Source organism: Anser anser (genome assembly GCF_964211835.1).
Source record: "Anser anser genome assembly, contig: HAP1_SCAFFOLD_124, whole genome shotgun sequence".
Lineage (NCBI taxonomy): Eukaryota > Metazoa > Chordata > Aves > Anseriformes > Anatidae > Anser > Anser anser.
In genome coordinates this window covers 257,710-278,946 of record NW_028154057.1, presented here as the reverse complement: position 1 = coordinate 278,946, position 21,237 = coordinate 257,710, and the positions used below count along the sequence as shown (strand labels likewise).

The 21,237-nt window shown below is 50.7% G+C and overlaps 1 protein-coding gene and 1 long non-coding RNA gene across 4 annotated transcripts in view; both read right to left on the bottom strand.

The window, feature by feature from the left end:
* Window positions 1-9,089, bottom strand: part of LOC310890873 (uncharacterized protein) — a 46,651-nt gene extending 37,562 nt beyond the window's left edge. The window contains exons 1-2 of one of the 3 annotated variants that reach the window (XM_083853184.1): window positions 6,561-9,067; window positions 6,327-6,444 (exon numbers count right to left, since the gene is read on the bottom strand). In XM_083853184.1, coding sequence (XP_083709310.1) covers window positions 6,327-6,444; window positions 6,561-6,772 — 330 coding nt within the window. In that variant the 5' untranslated portion in view covers window positions 6,773-9,067. Of the gene's footprint in view, window positions 1-1,599; window positions 4,365-6,326 lie in introns of those variants that run through there. The other 2 variants (XR_014577342.1, XR_014577341.1) reach the window with 2 other exon arrangements.
* Window positions 9,090-12,485: 3,396 nt separating this feature from the next.
* LOC310890874 lies at window positions 12,486-20,611 on the bottom strand. Its single transcript, XR_014577344.1, has 2 exons — window positions 18,171-20,611; window positions 12,486-14,693 (listed from the first exon to the last, which is right to left on the bottom strand). It is a non-coding gene; the product is annotated as an uncharacterized lncRNA (long non-coding RNA).
* Between the last annotated feature and the right edge of the window lie 626 nt (window positions 20,612-21,237).

Sequence of the window (21,237 nt, the reverse complement as noted above, 5' to 3'; positions counted from 1 at the left end):
CCAAAGCCGTGGTCAATTCCCTCTGGGACACCAGGGCCATTTCCTACACAGGATGTGCTGCCCAGGTCTTTTTCTTTTTCTTTTTGTTTTCAGCAGAGTGTTATCTTCTCACTGTCATGTCCTACGACCGCTACGTTGCCATCTGCAAGCCCCTGCACTACGGGAGCCTTCTGGGCAGCAGAGCTTGTGCCCAGATGGCAGCAGCTGCCTGGGGCAGTGGCTTTCTCCATGCTGTGCTGCACAGTGCTAATGCATTTTCTCTGACACTTTGCCAAGGCAATGCTGTGGACCAGTTCTTCTGTGAAGTTCCAAAGATCCTCAAGCTCTCCTGCTCAAACTCCTACCTCAGGGAAGTTTGGATAATTATGGTTGGATTCTGTTTAGCGTCTGGCTGTTTCGTTTTCATCGTGCTGTCCTATGTGCAGATTTTCAGGGCTGTACTGAGGATGCCCTCTGAGCAGGGACAGCTCAAAGCCTTTTCCATGTGTCTCCCTCACCTGGCCGTGGCCTCCCTGTTTCTCAGCATGACCATATTTGCCTACCTGAAGTCCCCCTCCATCTCACCATCTCTGGACCTGGTGGTGGCAGTTCTGTACTCAGTTGTGCCACCGGCATTGAACCCCCTCATCTACAGCATGAGAAACAAGGAGCTTAAGGGTGCTGTTAGGAAAGTGATTGCATGGATATTTCTGATTAGTGATAAATTTAAATGATCTACACAAATGACTTCCCTTGCAGGCCTGCTCCTTGTTTATCATTATTGAAGTTTTTATCCTCAGTATCATTTGCATTTACTAATTTCTTAGAAATATGTTTCTTTATTCTTCGGCCACCTACTGCGGAATGAAACTGTTCTGTTTACTCTCGAGGCTTTATAATATGTGTATAACAGCAGGCCAGAGTAAACTCTGTGATAGCGTCTGCCTAATAAAATTGCATCTCCCCAGTGCTCTTCTTGAAGACTTGGTTCTTCTTTCAAAGCTGGTGCCAAGACCAGGGCTGAGCAGCTGCTCCCCGAAAAGCCTGTTGCTCCACGGATAAGGCAAAGAAAAAGCTCATTTTGTGAGCTGTGAGAGACCGAGGGTAGGATTTAGGAGTAAGCTGTTGGTGTCTGATGACAGCAGAAATGGTGAACAGTCACTGAGGTACACAGCCGTGACTGTCCCACAACTGTCAGGGCAGAGGACATCCTCCAGGAAATTAACGGGGAGCTGCCTGAAGCTGCCACAACCATGGAACCCAGTGAGAGGGTTTGGCAGCAGTGATCCCAACCCAGCTGGGTCTACTTCTCACCCTGTGCAGCTGTGTCTGTTTGCTTCTGTCCTGCAGTTCCTAGGGCCAGCACGCATCCTTGAGACAGTTTCCCCCAAGCTATCTGTTGGCCCTTACCTCAAAAGTCACCACCGGACGAGGCTTCTCAGCTCACGTACACCTGAAGGACTGGAGTGAAGCTGTGATCACAGAAAGAGCAAGCCCTTGGATCCTTGCAACATCCTTGGATCTCTGCATGGCTGGAAGCCTCTGCAAGCCCCATGGGAAAAGAGAGCCTACTGAGAACATCCTGATGCTCCATATACCATCCCCTCAGGCCATCAAGAAAGGTCCCTCAGCCCTAAGATCCAGCCCAGCTTCTTGTTGCATCAGCAACCAGGAGAAATTGCCCCAGAATACCCAACACTCTTGCGCTAGCAAGCAAATACGCCCATGTGTGTACATAAACACACCGTCTTGTACACACACACAAACGTGCACACACGGATACAGCTGAGCACACACAAACCGGTTCAACTGGGAACAGCATTTGCCCAGGGTAGGCAGTGACTGGAGCCTCACAAAGGGAGAGATCAGTCAAGCTGGAGTCACCCACAGGGACAGTACCGAATTAAGATGTCCACAGGCAAAAGATGACTCTGCAGCTCCTGTGGGATTCAGTGGGAGACAGCATGCACGAGGAAGGGAAGACACACAGGGACTGATGCTGTATAACCTGCCAGGCACCTAAGCACCGCACAGCCATTTTTTCCCCTCTCCCCTCACAGCAGGATGAATGAGAGAATTGAAAAAGGTAAAAGTGTGAGAACTCGGGGGTTCAGATGGGTAACAACTTCATAAGAAAGAAGACAAAGAAATAAACCAACAAATATAAGGGGAAAAACAAATACGAAAAAAACCACCTTCTTCTCGTATTTATAGGCATTGGTGAGATCCCTTCAGACCCTCCTCTGCTCTAGGCTAAAAACGTCCCTTATCACCCTGAGCCCGTGTAGAAACAAGCAAAACAAGGTCCCTATTTAGAGTCTGTTTTCTGGTGAGTGTGTTTGACAGCAACTGCGCAAGAAGACCCAAGCCCTCAGGTGCTATCCCGAGCAGCTTCCCTTCACGTGATGCAAATGCTGTGGCAAAGACTTATCCCTTGCTCGTCCCCGCCTGCAGTCACAGGACTGCCACCCAGCAGCACTGTGCCCAAGCTCCAGGAGCAATCGGGCCCAACCCAACACAAGGCCCAGGAGGAGAGCGCGGAAGTGAGAGCAGAGGAAAGAAGCAGCACCGGTTGCCGGGCGCCGATTGGCTGCCAGAGCCGCCAGGCAAAGGGAGCCCCACCCCCTGCCGGCTGCCTGGGGCTCGCTGCCATGGCAACCGTGCGACCGCCTGACCAGGCAGGGCGGGCGCCGCCATCTTAGGGGTCGTGGGCGGGCTGGGGGCGTCTCGGGGCCTGAGGGGGGGACCCGGCCCGTGTGCCCGGGGCGCCCCTGCCCGCCCCTGCCCGCCCCTGCCTTTGCTCGCTCCCTGTGCCTCACCGCCTTGTCTTCCCTTTTCTTTGCGGTGTCGAATGCACGAGAAGCCCGACAGGCTCGGGAAGGCGGCCAGTCACTTGCACAAGAAGCAATAGGGCTGGATGCTCCTGAAATGCTGCTTGTTGCTGGCCGGGGCGGCACCCTGCCACAGTCATGGTGCCAGCCTGGCAGCTTTGTGCCTGGGTATCACTGTGAGATCAGGCTAACAGGATGAAGGCTTTGTTCCTCATCCCTTCTGCTGAGAGAGGGGTTTTGCCTCTCGGCAGCAGCTATCCCCAGGCTCTCAGCATATTTAAGCAAACTAAATGCAGCTACAGCCTCTTCTTTGTCTGAGACCTGATCTCAGCTGATGAGGAAGGAATGGGACCAGCAAACCCTTTCTGGCTGCAGCAGCTCAGGCCCGGCTGCCCTGGCCCTGGGGCAGGAGGAGCTGCCTGAAGACCCCCAGGGATGGCACGGAGGGGCTGCAGGCCTCCCAGGGGCTGGCTTGTGCCTCGGATGTCCCATCTGTGGGGCTGAGCCCTCTGTGCCCCCAGGAGCTGCCGTGCCCTTCAGAGGGACTGGGGCTGTGGTGGCAGTGCCCAGAGCCCTGCAGCAGCCTGCTCCGGACACTGCCCTGGGGCCAGCCCAGCATGAGAAGCTGGGCTGGGCTGGGCAGAGGGCAGGGAGGTGGGCAGAGGGCAGGAAGGTGGGAGTGCCTCCACAGCAGAAAGGGATCCCTCAGCCTCTGTCAGACACCCCTTCTGCCTCTCCCCTCATCCAGACCCTGCACCCATGCGGTGCCACGTGCACCCACCCTTCCAACCTGTGATGAGTTTTAGGCCTTGGCGGTAACCAAGGTCATGCCCGCTTTAGGAGGAATCAAAGGGTGTCAGAGGCAAGCCCAGGACTCAGGGACCGGGCTCCTGGACATGTCCTGACATCACTCAAGAGCTACTCGAGTGCCCCAGGACGGGAACGGAGCCGGCACACACTTACTCAGGCTGGAGTCTCTCCAGCTTGGCTGCTGCTCCCAACTCCTCTGCTGGGGCAGGGTTCTCAGCCTTCCTCCACCTCTTCCTGACCTCCTTGCTCCTGGGCTGGGCTGGAGGACGGGGAGTCCAAGCATGTTGGCTGTTGAATCGCTGCAAGGAGAAGACGCTCTCATCAAACAGGACTGGACACACAGGTGCTGTTTCCCAGAGGACCTCTTGAAAGGGCCCTGCAACAGGACCTGGGAACCAGGCGACTCGGCGCTGCCAGCCCACGTCTGGCTGCTGCTTTTATCCCTCCCTTTCTGCTGACAACCTCTCCCTCACAGGGAGGAGCAGGCAAAGCCCTGCCCTGCGGCCTGGTGCCCGTCCTGCTCCCACCACCCTGGGACCTGCCACCCTCGGAGCCCTGGCGGAGAGGATCGCTGCTGTTCTCAGCGCTGTTGATCACTGCCAGTAGCTGGGGTATCTGTTGGTCCTCCCCCTCAGACCAGGCTTCCCATGCAGCCATTTCTGCCCGGGCTTGCTCTTGTAGCTTTCGGTACGTGGGCCATGAGCTGTCTGTTTGGTCCCACTGTGAAGACAGGTTCCAGACCTCCTGGAGGAAAAAAAAACAAAACAAAAACACAACAGCAGACAGGATTGGTCTCAGCTGTCCCTCAGGCCTAACCCGCACTCCTGCCCCCTCGCCTCAGCCGGTCTGTCAGCAGTGCTTCGACCCTCCAGGATGAGGGGCCCTGAAGCTAGGCCAGGCTCCTCAACTCGTGACAAACACAGCTGAACAGCCCGCGGTGACCAAAGCCCTCTGCCATCAATGACCCAGAAAGGCCTTGTTCCTTTTCCATGGCCCCTGGTCAAAATGAAGTGGCTCATGGCAACACGGGAGGCAGTAAGAGGCAGGGAAGGTGTGCGGGACGCCACCTTCTGTCTCCTGAGGAAGAGATGAAGGAGGTAACAAACGTGGAAATGAACGCATCCCAAGGGACCTGCTCGGGATCGCTCCACACAAAGAGGCTTTTGCACAGGCCCAAACAGCACGGTCATTGCAGCAAGGCAGAGCAGGTACCTGCAGCGCTCTCCTGGAGGCTTCAGGAGCAGGGAGCGCAGTGGTGGTTGTAAGGAATGGTCCAGCAATTCGTGCCACTAAGGGATTTGAAGGGTTAACATTGAGGCCTGGGTTTAGGTGATAAGAGAACAAAGGGATTTCTTCAGAGAAAACCTGCTGACTCTGCACGGACGTGCAGTAACTTCTGACAGCCGGCCAAGAGACCACTAGATAAGGAGGAAGAATATGAGCCTCCCCGTCTGAGCGGCCCCCAAGAGACTAACAGAGACTGATAAGCAGGCGCACCTGGGAGGACTTTGGATTCGGGAAACCAATTATAATAACCCTGCCTCTTCTAGAAGTAGTAATGAATATGTATTAGCCTAGGAGCATAAAAACCAGCCGCCTTACGTAACAGGTGTGCGTCCTGGTGGAGCAGAGACTCCCGGCGCACCCAGCGCTGTTTGCTCGCCTCTATTCGTTTAATAAATTGTAAACTTTGATTGTAATCCTACTTGGGACTCAGTCATTTATAACAGTGGTGGACTTGGCTCGAGGAGCTGTTTCCTGCCTGTCTGCCTTCTTCGTCCCGGGGGAGCTGCCTGGACACGGGGGGAGCACACTGCAAACAGACACCAGGAGGAGGCTGCATGAGCCCAGGGGAATTCGGTCTCCAGTCCGCGCTCGCAAGCTGCGTCAGCCTCTGCAGCAGACGGCAGTTCCGCAGCGAGCGGGCGTATTGGACTGGCCGTGTTCTCTTCAGCAGAGACAGAGAGAGCCAAACGCGAAGCTGTGGCACCACCTGCCTTCAGGAAGGCTCGGGATGCCCGCATCCAGGCCCTTTTTGGTGGAAGAAGGAGAGGAGCGGTGTCTTGTGCAAGGACAGGAGCCGAGAGACACCATTATGGCCCACCCGGGCTTTACTTCAGCTTCTCCTCTGTGGCCCTGAAACACGGTGCGCTTACGGGTGGAAAACAGATTATCGCTGCGGAGGGGAGCCAGTAACATTTGAGAAAGCCGTCAGGTAAGGAGGGCAGTCATGCCATCTCCCTACCTCAGCACTCTCTTGTGCCTGCCACAACGTTTGGGATAGCGTTTGAAAAAAATGCCTGAAAGAAACTTTTCCATCTGGTATCACAGCTCCTTAGGCTGGAAGAAACAGCAGGGGCCACGGCAATCCTAAGCCACGGTGAGACATGTTAGAATGAAGGCAGGGGACATTTGCTCCCACAGACAAGAAGATGGACTCTGCTGCAATGTGGGGGGGCTCCTGAAGGGAGAAGAGCTTCTGCAACAAGGCCCTGCATTCAGCTCCCCCAGGGATCGGGGCCCTGGTGGAAAATGAAGCTGGTGTGCCAGTCTCAGGCAAACGTGCTGCACGCTTGCCATCCGTTGAGAGAGCGGCCTCCGCTGGGACGTGTGTCAGGAGCCACCCTGCGGCTGGTGGGTCCAAAGGGGACATCTCTCCTGTGTGGCTGCAAGTGGCTCCTTCCTCCTTTCCCCCAGGGGTCTCACCTGGTAGACGGCTTCTTCTCCACATCTTGCTGCCTTGTGCCCGGCTCCCAGCTTGTCAGGATGGGGAGGGAAAGCTTCTTCCTCCTCTGCAGCAGCTTGCCAGGATGGCTCTCTGAAACTAGGAAAGGAGGAAGCTCTTCAGAGCAGCCGCGTGGGCACTGCCTTTTAACCTGGTTCAAGTCAGCCAGCATGGGACAGGGACCACCTCCAGACAGCAGGGACCTGTTCCCTTACCTCTTCTGATCCTGCGCTCTCCTGAAGCTTCCTCCTGTGAGGTGGTGGAAGCTTTGGCCTCTGGCCTTCTCCTCACAGTCAGATGAAACCTGGCAACCAAACGATGACACGGGCTTGAAGAAGGCTGGCCTCCTACCCGTTGCAGCTTGCTGGCAGTAATCCTCCTGGTGTTGCACGAGGCATGGCATCCCTTTTCCGTCATGCCCATGCATGGGGTTTGTTGTCAGTCTTCCCGCAGCACCAGAAAAGGTAGCCTAAATTCCCCTCCACATGCAGGCAACTCTCTTTGACGGGAATCGGAACAGCGCGGGCACAAGGAACACAACCACAATGCCCCTCCGCTCCAGGTGAAGACACTCGTAGCCGAAACTCAGCATTAGTTAAGCAGGAACCAGTCTCCCCGGGATTTAGCCCTGACTGGGTGCTGAAGGTGGAGACCCAGCCGCGCACGGTCCAAAGCAGGAGGTGGGAAGCCTCCCGCTGGGTCAGCCAAGGGCTGCAGAGGAAATGCACTCACCTTGGGAACATCTGGATCCCACGAGTGGTGGTCTCGCCACTGAAGGCGGTCAGATGTGCCGGCCACATTCTCTGCAAAGAGACACAGACCTGCTGGAGGGTTTCTGAGGCGGTTTTCTCACGGCTCTCATTGACAGGAAGCAAACCTGTCTTCCAAGCCAAAAGAAAGCCTTCTCTCCAAAGCCCTCCTCCAAAGCCTCTTCCATGAACCTTTGTTCTGCTCTGGAGGAGCTGCATGGCAGAATATGGAGGCTGTACAGTAACACTGCCAGGCTTTTTGCAGGGGCAAGCATCCAGATGCTCAGAAGAAACTCTCTTTGTTAACGGAGAAAGCAGCTAAGGGGGCAAGCGAGGGGAAGGGCATTTGACTGGCCTGCCATGTCCGGGCTGGCCAACAGCGGTCGGATTCCTCACCCTTCACTAGGATTCCCAAAGAAGTTGAAGTAGCCCTCAAAACCTCACCAACTTACACTGTGGAGCAGTGCAACAAGGCCCGCAGTGCTCTCCAGACGTTTGACACAGTCCAGATAAAACTTCACGCACGGGAAACCATCTTCGCACGTCAGAACACCAATGTCCCTGAAGGCAAAGGGGACGTGCTCCTTGCTCCTCAGGAGGAAGCAGTACAAGAGGATGGTCTCTTGCACACAGTTCTTCACCACGTGCAGTGGGAAGGAGGTGGCTCGCGATAGCTGCACGCAGTTCAGCGGCTCGATCTTGACACCATCTGCAAGGAGAAGCAACATCCTCACTGCCACAGCAAGCCCAAGTTGCTTGCAACATTCAGAACAAGTTCCCAGAGAAAGGGTCACTCAGAGGAACTGCTCCTGGGGCACAGTTTCTTTTGGGGGAACTCAAGCTGCACCCTGACCGTCGGAGACAATCCTCTACTTCTCCCAGGCCTTTCCAAAGAGCAGGGAGAACAAACCGTTCCGGACATGGGGCAGGAAGGGGGGGGCTGCTGCCTTCTCACCAGGGAGGAGCTCAGTGGGACAGTAGATCTCCTCCAGCCACAACTCATCGATGTCCAGCTGGAAGAAAGGTCTTCGAATCAAGAGCAGCTCTTCTTTGCCATGGAACTGCTCTCGGACAACACCAAAGGTCCCGAGTCCCGCAACCCAAACTCCCTGCACACAGAAAAGTCAGAAAGGCCGAGGAGGGAGTTCTTGAGAGACGGGAAAAGGGATGACTGTCAGAGCAGGGGGACACTGCTCTGTGCCCTGCCCGCTCCTCAGGGACAATGGGGCAAGGTGGGGCACTTTGGAAAGCTTTGCAAAAGAGCCGCATCCTCTGTTTCTTTCGTCACCCCCCCTCACAGGATTTGCCAACATCCCTTGGCTAGAGAAGCGCCCGGAGGTTTCCAGCACACGGATTAGGCCTGGGACTGACTGCCAGCAACTGTCCTAGGCACGGAGCCAGGATATTCCCCCATCTCTCTGCTCGCCCTCCCCACTCAGGCCGCAGGGAAGAGTGAAGCCCTAGGGTGTGCCAAACACCTGAGAGGCAGAGCACATCTGGCCTTGGTTTCTCTCCCAGCTGGCCAAGAAGCTGCTCCGGGCACCCCGGGCAGTCTCAGAGCACTGCCACGGTGCTCGGGCAGGGATTGCTCTGCAGGGCCCAGGACACCAGCCCACCTTACTCCGCTTCAGCTCTTCCAGAATGTACTCGGATACGGAGTACCGAGGCCCCCTCGGGACCCTGGGGTCCCCTCTAGTCCTTGACTAGAGGTGTGGTGCTGAGACCTTGTCCAGGTCCCTTGAGAAAGGCTGGGCATTGACAGATTGGCAGTGGATTCATCTGGTCTCAGCAGCATCTGGCTTCTTTTCAGGGTAACATAAATGTGATTGCCCTCCATCTACAAAAGCTCAGGCAGCTGGGGACAAGTCCAGCCAGCTCCCTCACTCTGCTCTGAGCCACAGGGAATCCCTTTGCCTCTCAGGTCTCACAACCATTCCCTGTGAGTGCAGCAGAAATGCTCAGGATTTCTGACTTCAGAGAACACTGTGTGGGCATGAAGAGGGGGAAGAGAATGTGTGTAAAACATTGCCCCTAAAACTCCTTTCTGCCAACTACATTATGTAGCAGCGGAATGCAGATGTTAACATGCTGACATGAAGATGATCAGCATGCTGGAGCACCTCTCCTTCGAAGAAAGGCTGAGAGAGCTGGGGCTGAGCAGGGTGACCTCACTGCAGCTTTTCCGCATTTAAAGGGGTCTTCTAAAAATATGGAGAGCTATTTTTTTGATCAATCAAATCATGACAGGATCAGGGGAATGTTTTTAAACTAAAAGCGGGGAGATTTAGATTAGAGATTAGGAGGAAATTCTTCACTCAGAGGGAGGCGAGGTACTGAAACATATTGCCCAGATAGGCTGGGCATTCATTTCATCTGACAAAATCTGAAAATAAAACCTTGCCCTCCTGCTATGTTCCTGTGTACTCCCTGCACTGGGTCAGGACTGATTCCCTCGCGAGACCAGCAGCAGAGGCCCCTGCTCCTCATCGCACACTGAACCTTAAAAATGAAGCTCATGTCATGGAGCTAAATGAAAGATTCCAGCAGAGAAACAAAAAGCATTGGAGTATGGCAGGGGGAGGTCTACAAGGAATGGCATAGGGTTCACTCAGAGAAACCTGTCCTAACTTTTCATTGCCTTTTACTACATGTACAGATCTCCATACCCAACAGGCATCAGATGTCCAACAGCAGCTCCATCAGCGAGTTCCTCCTCCTGCCATTCGCAGACACGCGGGAGCTGCAGCTCCTGCACTTCGCGCTCTTCCTGGCCATCTACCTGGCTGCCCTCCTGGGCAACGGCCTCATCCTCACCGCCGCAGCCTGCGACCACCGCCTCCACACCCCCATGTACTTCTTCCTCCTCGACCTCGCCCTCCTCGACCTGGGCTGCATCTCCACCACTCTCCCCAAAGCCGTGGTCAACTCCCTCTGGGACACCAGGGCCATTTCCTTATACAGGATGTGCTGCCCAGGTCTTTTTCTTTTTCTTTTTGTTTTCAGCAGAGTGTTATCTTCTCACTGTCATGTCCTACGACCGCTACGTTGCCATCTGCAAGCCCCTGCACTATGGGAGCCTCCTGGGCAGCAGAGCTTGTGCCCAGATGGCAGCAGCTGCCTGGGGCAGTGGCTTTCTCCATGCTGTGCTGCACACTGCTAATGCATTTTCTCTGACACTTTGCCAAGGCAATGCTGTGGACCAGTTCTTCTGTGAAGTTCCAAAGATCCTCAAGCTCTCCTGCTCAAACTCCTACCTCAGGGAAGTTTGGATAATTATGGTTGGATTCTGTTTAGCGTCTGGGTGTTTTGTTTTCATCGTGCTGTCCTATGTGCAGATTTTCAGGGCTGTACTGAGGATGCCCTCTGAGCAGGGACAGCTCAAAGCCTTTTCCACGTGCCTCCCTCACCTGGCCGTGGCCTCCCTGTTTCTCAGCATGACCATATTTGCCTACCTGAAGTCCCCCTCCATCTCACCATCTCTGGACCTGGTGGTGGCAGTTCTGTACTCAGTTGTGCCACCGGCATTGAACCCCCTCATCTACAGCATGAGAAACAAGGAGCTTAAGAGTGCTGTTAGGAAAGTGATCGCATGGATATTTCTGATTAGTGATAAATTTCCCCTCTATCTACACAAATGACTTCCCTTGCAGGCCTGCTCCTTGTTTATCATTATTGAAGTTTTTATCCTCAGTATCATTTGCATTTACTAATTTCTTAGAAATATGTTTCTTTATTCTTCGGCCACCTACTGCGGAATGAAACTGTTCTGTTTACTCTCGAGGCTTTATAATATGTGTATAACAGCAGGCCAGAGTAAACTCTGTGATAGCGTCTGCCTAATAAAATTGCATCTCCCCAGTGCTCTTCTTGAAGACTTGGTTCTTCTTTCAAAGCTGGTGCCAAGACCAGGGCTGAGCAGCTGCTCCCCGAAAAGCCTGTTGCTCCACGGATAAGGCAAAGAAAAAGCTCATTTTGTGAGCTGTGAGAGACCGAGGGTAGGATTTAGGAGTAAGCTGTTGGTGTCTGATGACAGCAGAAATGGTGAACAGTCACTGAGGTACACAGCCGTGACTGTCCCACAACTGTCAGGGCAGAGGACATCCTCCAGGAAATTAACGGGGAGCTGCCTGAAGCTGCCACAACCATGGAACCCAGTGAGAGGGTTTGGCAGCAGTGATCCCAACCCAGCTGGGTCTACTTCTCACCCTGTGCAGCTGTGTCTGTTTGCTTCTGTCCTGCAGTTCCTAGGGCCAGCACGCATCCTTGAGACAGTTTCCCCCAAGCTATCTGTTGGCCCTTACCTCAAAAGTCACCACCGGACGAGGCTTCTCAGCTCACGTACACCTGAAGGACTGGAGTGAAGCTGTGATCACAGAAAGAGCAAGCCCTTGGATCCTTGCAACATCCTTGGATCTCTGCATGGCTGGAAGCCTCTGCAAGCCCCATGGGAAAAGAGAGCCTACTGAGAACATCCTGATGCTCCATATACCATCCCCTCAGGCCATCAAGAAAGGTCCCTCAGCCCTAAGATCCAGCCCAGCTTCTTGTTGCATCAGCAACCAGGAGAAATTGCCCCAGAATACCCAACACTCTTGCGCTAGCAAGCAAATACGCCCATGTGTGTACATAAACACACCGTCTTGTACACACACACAAACGTGCACACACGGATACAGCTGAGCACACACAAACCGGTTCAACTGGGAACAGCATTTGCCCAGGGTAGGCAGTGACTGGAGCCTCACAAAGGGAGGGATCAGTCAAGCTGGAGTCACCCACAGGGACAGTACCGAATTAAGATGTCCACAGGCAAAAGATGACTCTGCAGCTCCTGTGGGATTCAGTGGGAGACAGCATGCACAAGGAAGGGAAGACACACAGGGACTGATGCTGTATAACCTGCCAGGCACCTAAGCACCGCACAGCCGTTTTTTCCCCTCTCCCCTCACAGCAGGATGAATGAGATGTTATAAATGACTGAGTCCCAAATAAGATTACAATCAAAGTTTACAATTTATTAAACGAATAGAGGCGAGCAAACAGCGCTGGGTGCGCCGGGAGTCTCTGCTCCACCAGGACGCACACCTGTTACTTAAGGCGGCTGGTTTTTATGCTCCTAGGCTAATACATATTCATTACTACTTCTAGAAGAGGCAGGGTTATTATAATTGGTTTCCCGAATCCAAAGTCCTCCCAGGTGCGCCTGCTTATCAGTCTCTGTTGGTTTCTCGGGGGCCGCTCAGACGGGGAGGCTCATATTCTTCCTCCTTATCTAGTGGTCTCTTGGGTGGCTGTCAGAAGTTACTGCACGTCTGTGCAAAGTCAGCAGTTTTTCTCTAAAGAAATCCCTTTGTTCTCTTCTCGCCTAAACCCAGGCCTCAATGTTAACCCTTCACACCCCTTAGTGGCACGAATTGCTGGACTATTCCTTACAATTCCTCCCTTTTTTTTTTTTTAATATCATCAATTCGTGTCTCTTCTTCAACTTTTGTTAGTAGCAGTTGGATTTCATCAGTCAGTTCTCGGGGTGTCCATTTCTTAAGCATCATTATCGACACATCACCTTTTCTCTCCCAAAGTCATCACAAATTGGGTGCTATTTATTATCCGCCGTATCAACAACGTAAAGCAAGGTATCATACAAGGTATAAACAATAATGTCATTACACCACATAAAAATAAAAATAGCATTCTTTTAACCCATGGTCCACCGGGCAACCATGGAAAGAAATCCCAATCCATACCCTTCCAAGTTTGTACTGGGACGTGGGCTAGCTTTTTAATTTCTTTTGTTATCTGCTGAACCACTTTTCCATTATCATCAATTTGTAAACAACAATTAGAATCGTTCAGTTTTCCACACACTCCCCCTTCTTCTGCTAGTAAATAGTCTAAGACCATTCTACGTTGAAAGATAGCATTCCTCATCTGAGTGGATTGATCAGCCAGAAGATCCAAGGTCGTCGCTGTTTGATTGGTTACAACTTCGAGGATAGCTTGCGACCTAATTGTTCGGTTCAAATTATAAATAGGTTCTCGGGCTCCTGATACCAACTCATTCGGGTTCCACGTAGCTGGCCCATAATGCTGTATGATTCTTTCAGGAGGCCATTCATCCTTTCCCCATTTTTGGGCACTATCCCCGGATAAGGAAGTATCAATAGATCGTTTTACTCTGTTCAGGTCATCATATAATCTTATTCCTAAATGATTTCCTTGTGTTTGTGACAATAAAAAGAACAAGGGTCTTATGTACCCCACATAGCATATTCCCGACCAGTTTCCGGGTAGCCTCTTGTAAGCATGTTTGCCACACACCCAATAATGTCTCTTTAGGGCCCACGTCCCGTTTGGAAAATGGCCATCCCATCCATCTTTACCCTTTGGGGCGTGATAATACAGAGTGTCCTTGTTACCGAGTGGTCCTGTTACAATGTCTGCCCCGTTTGTACTCGTATATGCACGCTTCCAAGCTCCCACGTTGGGTTTCCACTTACAGTCACAATTCAGTTCTCTTTGGCGACCTGTCATATTATAAGCCTTTTTCGCCGTCCAATCTTGAAAGTGTGGGAAGCGCCTTCAATCATGGGGTTGGGCCCGCTTTCAGAGCTTGTGTTACCATTCAACCCTTCAGGGTGATCCAGCTCCTGGAAAAACTAATCACAATTTTATTATGGGTTTAAAAGGTTCTCATGTTATTTTTCTCAGGACAAACTGATCTTGGTGTGGGAGAAGTCCGGTCGAGGCACTCTCACTTGGCGGTCAATACCCATAGGGGTTGCCTCCCTCGGTAGACCATACACGCCGCAGTGGAGGGTCCTACCCCAGTCTTGCCTTCTCCCTTTCCTCCCTTCAGCCTTGTCCTCTTTATCCAGTGCCCTTAATTCATGCAGAACCTCATTGCTGGGATATCAGTTCCTCTTTAGTCTCAGTTTCAGTTCCCCAGGAGTGGACTCAACCCTCCAGGCTTCGGTAGTTATTGGTCCTTTTATTCTGGATGCGTGGGTCCAACCCCTTTCTGCTGTTCTCACAGCTGTTTCAGTAGTAAGTAAAACAAGGTACAGTCCCTCCCATCGGGGGTTCAATGATTCTTCTCTCCAGGTTTTTATTAAGACCTTGTCTCCTGGTTGTATTTTATGAATAGCAAATCCTAAAGGTGGTGTCTGAGTCATCATCCCAATTTCTCTTATCTCCTGTAATCTCCTTCCAATGGTAATTATGTATTTCTGGATACTATGATCCTCAACTACATTGTTCCCTAGGGGCATCCCTTGAGAATAAGGCATACCATATAACATTTCATATGATGATAACCAGTCTCACTGTGTGGTTTAGTTCTTATGTTTAAAAGTGCCAATGGTAAGCATTTCGTCCAGGGCAGCTGTGTCTTGATCATTAACTTAGCCAATTGTTGTTTTATTGTTTGATTCATCCTTTCTACTTTCCCTGAGCTTTGTGGGTGCCACGGAGTGTGGTATTCCCACTGAATACCTTTCAAGGGGTACATCCTTCAAATCTTTGTGGCTGGCGTATGTTCGATTATTTCCACACAACTGTGTTCCAACGGTCCTTCTTCTGGAACGGTTCCTAGAAATACTGCTGGATATAACAGGTTAGTCGTTTTCAAGGTTATGTCATCTTGTTCAGTTAGGATTGCCTGATATTTCATCATCCAGCTGGGTGATAACCAGTGCCCCCCCCCCCCTTTGTTCCAAAACGGTTGTTACCATATGTGGTCCAAAAACTTCAATACGTTTTCCCATTTGAAGGCAAATAATTTTCTACTATCTTTATCAAGAGGTATGCAAAAGAAGGCATCCTTTAAATCTATCACGGTAAACCATTTATATTTCCCTTTCACAGATGTTAACAATGTGTAAGGATTAGCTACTACCGGGTGAATGTCCTTTGTTATTTCATTTATTGCTCTAAGATCTTGTACAAATCTATACTCGCCATTCGGCTTCTTTACTGGAAAAATTGGAGTATTGTATTCCGATTTACATTCTTCCAGAATCTGATATTTGAGAAATTTGTCAATAATTTTCACCATTCCTGTGCCTAGCTTCTATCTTAAGTGGATATTGTTTGATTCAAACAGGTTTGGCTCCTTCCTTTAATTCCACCTTTACCAGTTGTGCCAGTTTCGACTTCCCTGGTACATCTGTTTCCCGTACTGTTGCTATAACTGCATTTTCTGCTTCTCTTGGAATATTAACAAAGGGTTTATCTTTGATCATTAGGATTTGGCCTACTTTGGACTCAGGTACCTTCATTATTAATTCTCCATCCTCAAAGGTTATTGTTGCATCTAATTTGGCTAATAGATCCCGTCCCAAGAGTGGCATCGGGCATTCTGGTACATACTAAAATTCATGGGTTAGTTCCTTACCCCCAAAACGCAAATCAAGGGGTTGTAAGAATGACCATTCCTCCTCTTTCCCTGTGGCTCCAATTATTGTAGTTGTCTTAGTTCCTAATCGTCCTTTTAAACTATTTAACACTGAATATGTTGCTCCTATTACATTTACAGCCTAATTAACACAGAGAAAGAAGCTCCCATAACCAACAAAAAATTCAAGCCTCTGTCTTCGTTTCCTAGCTTTATTTCAACTAGTGGACCTGCTAGGGTAGATGCCCCAGGTCCCCATCATTCCTGACTGTTGTAAGTTTGTCCTGCAGCCTAAGACAATTTCTTTCTGATATCAGGGGCTGATTGCCCTGGAAAGAGGCTAGCCAGTTGCCTCTCTCTCTCTCTTTTTTTTTTTTTTTTAAGCCAGGTCCATTTTTTTTTTCCATTGCATTTCAAAGTTGGTCCAGAAATTCAAAAATTCCATAAATTCCATAGGGGTTTCTTTTGGACCTTGTTGGAACAGATTCTCATTTCCCAATTTAACCAGATTTTAGTATTTACATAATTTCCGGGGTGATTAGGGTCTCAGTGAGGGGGTCGGTCAGGGGAATGCAATCGTTGAAAGTTCCCTGAGCGGTCCCATTGGCAATCTGAGCTCACACAGGAACTCAGGTTGTTTCAAGAGTTAGCTGCTTTTCTGTTTCCACGACAACTCTCTCGGACCCATCACGGTCCCCCTGCCCCAGAGGGTTCACACCCGCGATTTAGAGATCTCAGCCTCGGGTTGAGACGGAACTATTAACATTCCTACATCCTCTTTCCCTGATCTCAGCCTCGGGTTGAGACGGAACTATTAACATTCCTACATCCTCTTTCCCTGCTCATTCAACTTCAAACAGCTCTGTTAAATACTACATGCCACACAACCTTTAACACCTTCAACAATCCTTTTAACACTTCCTTTATCTTTCTCCAGCCCGTACTTTTCTAATGCCAACACCAAAGGCTCAGTCAGGGGCCAACTTAATTCCAAACCTTTTCCCTCCAACATGCTGAAACAACATATCACTATACAACATTTCATCCTATTTTCCTTCTCTCCTCAAAAACATTAATTGCAAGACACTGTTATAGTCGATTGATCCATAAAGTGGCCATTTAGTTTATATAGTGGCCACCATTGATTGCAATACTTAGTGAAAGTCCTCTTGCTTTCTGTGCCCCCATTTCTAACAATATCCTTCCAATGTGCCAATATGCACCCAAGGAGGCTTTTTTTTTTTTTTTAGGACGTCTTTTTTTTTGGATTTTCCCCTTTTCCTTGATTTCCCATTCCCTTTTATTTATTTATATTAGTTACTGTCCCTTGTTTCAATTTCCACGCAAACCTTTTTATTGCAGGTTTTTACTATCTTTTCCTAATCTTCTTCCCAAATGTCCCAATTCTCTGGGATTAAACTCTTCTTTCCACATACAAACTTTACTATTTCAGATTATTAATGAGCCCCTTTCCAATCATAAATCCGCAGGACTTCGGAAAAAACACCTGAAGCACTCAGCCTTCTGTCTTCTAGACAAACAATACCACCTTTTCCACAAAATTTACATTTCAATAAGACCGAATTTCAAGCCAAATGCTAATTTTTCTCATGCACTTTGTTAGTAAGCCTACACAAAACAAGGAATCACTCCTGTGTATCCGTCAAGATGGGGGTTTAAAAAGGTATTGAGGCCTAAATAAATTCGCTCTCCCCCTTCTTACCGAATTCCCAGGGCTCAGGCCCGAACCACCAAAGAAGTGGCTCTCCGTTCTACCACTTTGATAATCAGTCAGCCCCCCTCCCCCGATACTTGGGAAACTGACCGAACACCACCGCGAATATACCCAAACTTCTAAACTGTTACTTAGATAATGCTCCCACCTTCCTCCTTGACACAGTCAAAACATTTAAGAACAAAACAGGATTACAAGATGCACCACCGGGGGTGGATTGTTAGGATATAGAGGTGGTAGGTTATCCAATGACTCCCCTTCATCATCTTTTTCTTTTTCCTTTTTTTTTTATTTTTTACTTTTTTGTTCTCTTCTTCGTCAAACTTCTCGTCTGCTTTTAGTGTAAATATTGAGGCTGGAAAAGGACGTGAGATCCTGATCCATAATCCTGCATAATCACTTTCCTCCTGGCTAAAAGGTTCCTTTGAATTAACATGTATATTTAAGGCCTGGCAAACCCAGTCTTCAAAGGATCCGAAAACGGGCCAAAAGACATGTGGTCTTAAAGGCTCCTTTGGCCATTCTGTCATACAATACTGAACCATTTTTAATTTACTTTTTCCCTTTTCTGGGGCCCCTATCGTTCCAATTTCTAATCATTATCGCTAATGAACTTTCTGGTGGTATGTCTGGTAATTTGCTCCCTTTTCTCTGGTCCCAGGTCTTCAATTTTGTCTGACCCATCTAGGAATTTTACTGTGGCAATTCCTACAGCCCTTGGTTGCCTTAGTGAGAGTGTCTTGCAGGGGGTTTAGGACCTATCACCCACCCACGAATCCTATAGGAATCGCTTCGGTCCTTCACCGGCCAAGTCCCTCGCGGGAGATTGGAACCGCGGCTAGAAGACCTCCACAATCGCTTCGGAACTACGTTCCGTCTCAGTCACACTCTCACACACACAGGCAACCGAATCCCACCCAACCGAACGGTATACGCCTTAAATACTTACGACTCCGTCGTCTTCATTCGGATCTTCGCGCGCAGAATTACGGGCAAAATATAGTGCTGCAGCCGGCAAAGGGAGCTCATAAAAAAATCTAAATCTTTGCTTGCCCTTATTCAGGTTCAAGATGGCATTAGCCCCGACCTGACTCGAACAGGAGCCACCAAATGGTGGGGGCGCCCCTCCTAGATCAAGTCAGAATTCAGGAACCAAGACCATACCGGACGAGCCCCCAGTTGTTATAAATGACTGAGTCCCAAATAGGATTACAATCAAAGTTTACAATTTATTAAATGAATAGAGGCAAGCAAACAGCGCTGGGTGCGTCCTGGTGGAGCAGAGACTCCCGGCGCACCCAGCGCTGTTTGCTTGCCTCTATTCATTTAATAAATTGTAAACTTTGATTGTAATCCTATTTGGGACTCAGTCATTTATAACAGAGAGAATTGAAAAAGCAAAAAGTGTGAGAACTCGGGGGTTCAGATAGTTAACAACTTCATAAGAAAGAAAACAAAGAAATAAACCAACAAATATAAGGGGAAAAACAAATACGAAAAAAACCACCTTCTTCTCGTATTTATAGGCATTGGTGAGATCCCTTCAGACCCTCCTCTGCTCTAGGCTAAAAACGTCCCTTATCACCCTGAGCCCGTGTAGAAACAAGCAAAACAAGGTCCCTATTTAGAGTCTGTTTTCTGGTGAGTGTGTTTGACAGCAACTGCGCAAGAAGACCCAAGCCCTCAGGTGCTATCCCGAGCAGCTTCCCTTCACGTGATGCAAATGCTGTGGCAAAGACTTATCCCTTGCTCGTCCCCGCCTGCAGTCACAGGACTGCCACACAGCAGGGCCCTGCAACAGGACCTGGGAACCAGGCGACTCGGCGCTGCCAGCCCACGTCTGGCTGCTGCTTTTATCCCTCCCTTTCTGCTGACAACCTCTCCCTCACAGGGAGGAGCAGGCAAAGCCCTGCCCTGCGGCCTGGTGCCCGTCCTGCTCCCACCACCCTGGGACCTGCCGCCCTCGGAGCCCTGGCGGAGAGGATCGCTGCTGTTCTCAGCGCTGTTGATCACTGCCAGTACCTGGGGTATCTGTTGGTCCTCCCCCTCAGACCAGGCTTCCCATGCAGCCATTTCTGCCCGGGCTTGCTCTTGTCGCTTTCGGTACGTGGGCCATGAGCTGTCTGTTTGGTCCCACTTTGAAGACAGGTTCCAGACCTCCTGGAGGAAAAAAAAAAACAAAAACAAAACAAAAACACAACAGCAGACAGGATTGGTCTCAGCTGTCCCTCAGGCCTAACCCGCACTCCTGCCCCCTCGCCTCAGCCGGTCTGTCAGCAGTGCTTCGACCCTCCAGGATGAGGGGCCCTGAAGCTAGGCCAGGCTCCTCAACTCGTGACAAACACAGCTGAACAGCCCGCGGTGACCAAAGCCCTCTGCCATCAATGACCCAGAAAGGCCTTGTTCCTTTTCCATGGCCCCTGGTCAAAATGAAGTGGCTCATGGCAACACGGGAGGCAGTAAGAGGCAGGGAAGCTGTGCGGGACGCCACCTTCTGTCTCCTGAGGAAGAGATGAAGGAGGTAACAAACGTGGAAATGAACGCATCCCAAGGGACCTGCTCGGGATCGCTCCACACAAAGAGGCTTTTGCACAGGCCCAAACAGCACGGTCATTGCAGCAAGGCAGAGCAGGTACCTGCAGCGCTCTCCTGGAGGCTTCAGGAGCAGGGAGCGCAGTGGTGGTTGTAAGGAATGGTCCAGCAATTCGTGCCACTAAGGGATTTGAAGGGTTAACATTGAGGCCTGGGTTTAGGTGATAAGAGAACAAAGGGATTTCTTCAGAGAAAACCTGCTGACTCTGCACGGACGTGCAGTAACTTCTGACAGCCGGCCAAGAGACCACTAGATAAGGAGGAAGAATATGAGCCTCCCCGTCTGAGCGGCCCCCAAGAGACTAACAGAGACTGATAAGCAGGCGCACCTGGGAGGACTTTGGATTCGGGAAACCAATTATAATAACCCTGCCTCTTCTAGAAGTAGTAATGAATATGTATTAGCCTAGGAGCATAAAAACCAGCCGCCTTACGTAACAGGTGTGCGTCCTGGTGGAGCAGAGACTCCCGGCGCACCCAGCGCTGTTTGCTCGCCTCTATTCGTTTAATAAATTGTAAACTTTGATTGTAATCCTATTTGGGACTCAGTCATTTATAACAGTGGTGGACTTGGCTCGAGGAGCTGTTTCCTGCCTGTCTGCCTTCTTCGTCCCGGGGGAGCTGCCCGGACACGGGGGGAGCACACTGCAAACAGACACCAGGAGGAGGCTGCATGAGCCCAGGGGAATTCAGTCTCCAGTCCAAGCTCGCAAGCTGCGTCAGCTGGCCAACAGCGGTCGGATTCCTCACCCTTCACTAGGATTCCCAAAGAAATTGAAGTAGCCCTCAAAACCTCACCAACTTACACTGTGGAGCAGTGCAACAAGGCCCGCAGTGCTCTCCAGACGTTTGACACAGTCCAGATAAAACTTCATGCACGGGAAACCATCTTCGCACGTCAGAACACCAATGTCCCTGAAGGCAAAGGGGACGTGCTCCTTGCTCCTCAGGAGGAAGCAGTACAAGAGGATGGTCTCTTGCACACAGTTCTTCACCACGTGCAGTGGGAAGGAGGTGGCTCGCGATAGCTGCACGCAGTTCAGCGGCTCGATCTTGACACCATCTGCAAGGAGAAGCAACATCCTCACTGCCACAGCAAGCCCAAGTTGCTTGCAACATTCAGAACAAGTTCCCACAGAAAGGGTCGCTCAGACGAACTGCTCCTGGGGCACAGTTTCTTTTGGGGGAACTCAAGCTGTACCCTGACCGTCGGAGACAATCCTCTACTTCTCCCAGGCCTTTCCAAAGAGCAGGGAGAACAAACCGTTGCGGACATGGGGCAGGAAGAGGGGGGCTGCTGCCTTCTCACCAGGGAGGATCTCAGTGGGACAGTAGATCTCCTCCAGCCACAACTCATCGATGTCCAGCTGGAAGAAAGGTCTTCGAATCAAGAGCAGCTCTTCTTTGCCATGGAACTGCTCTCG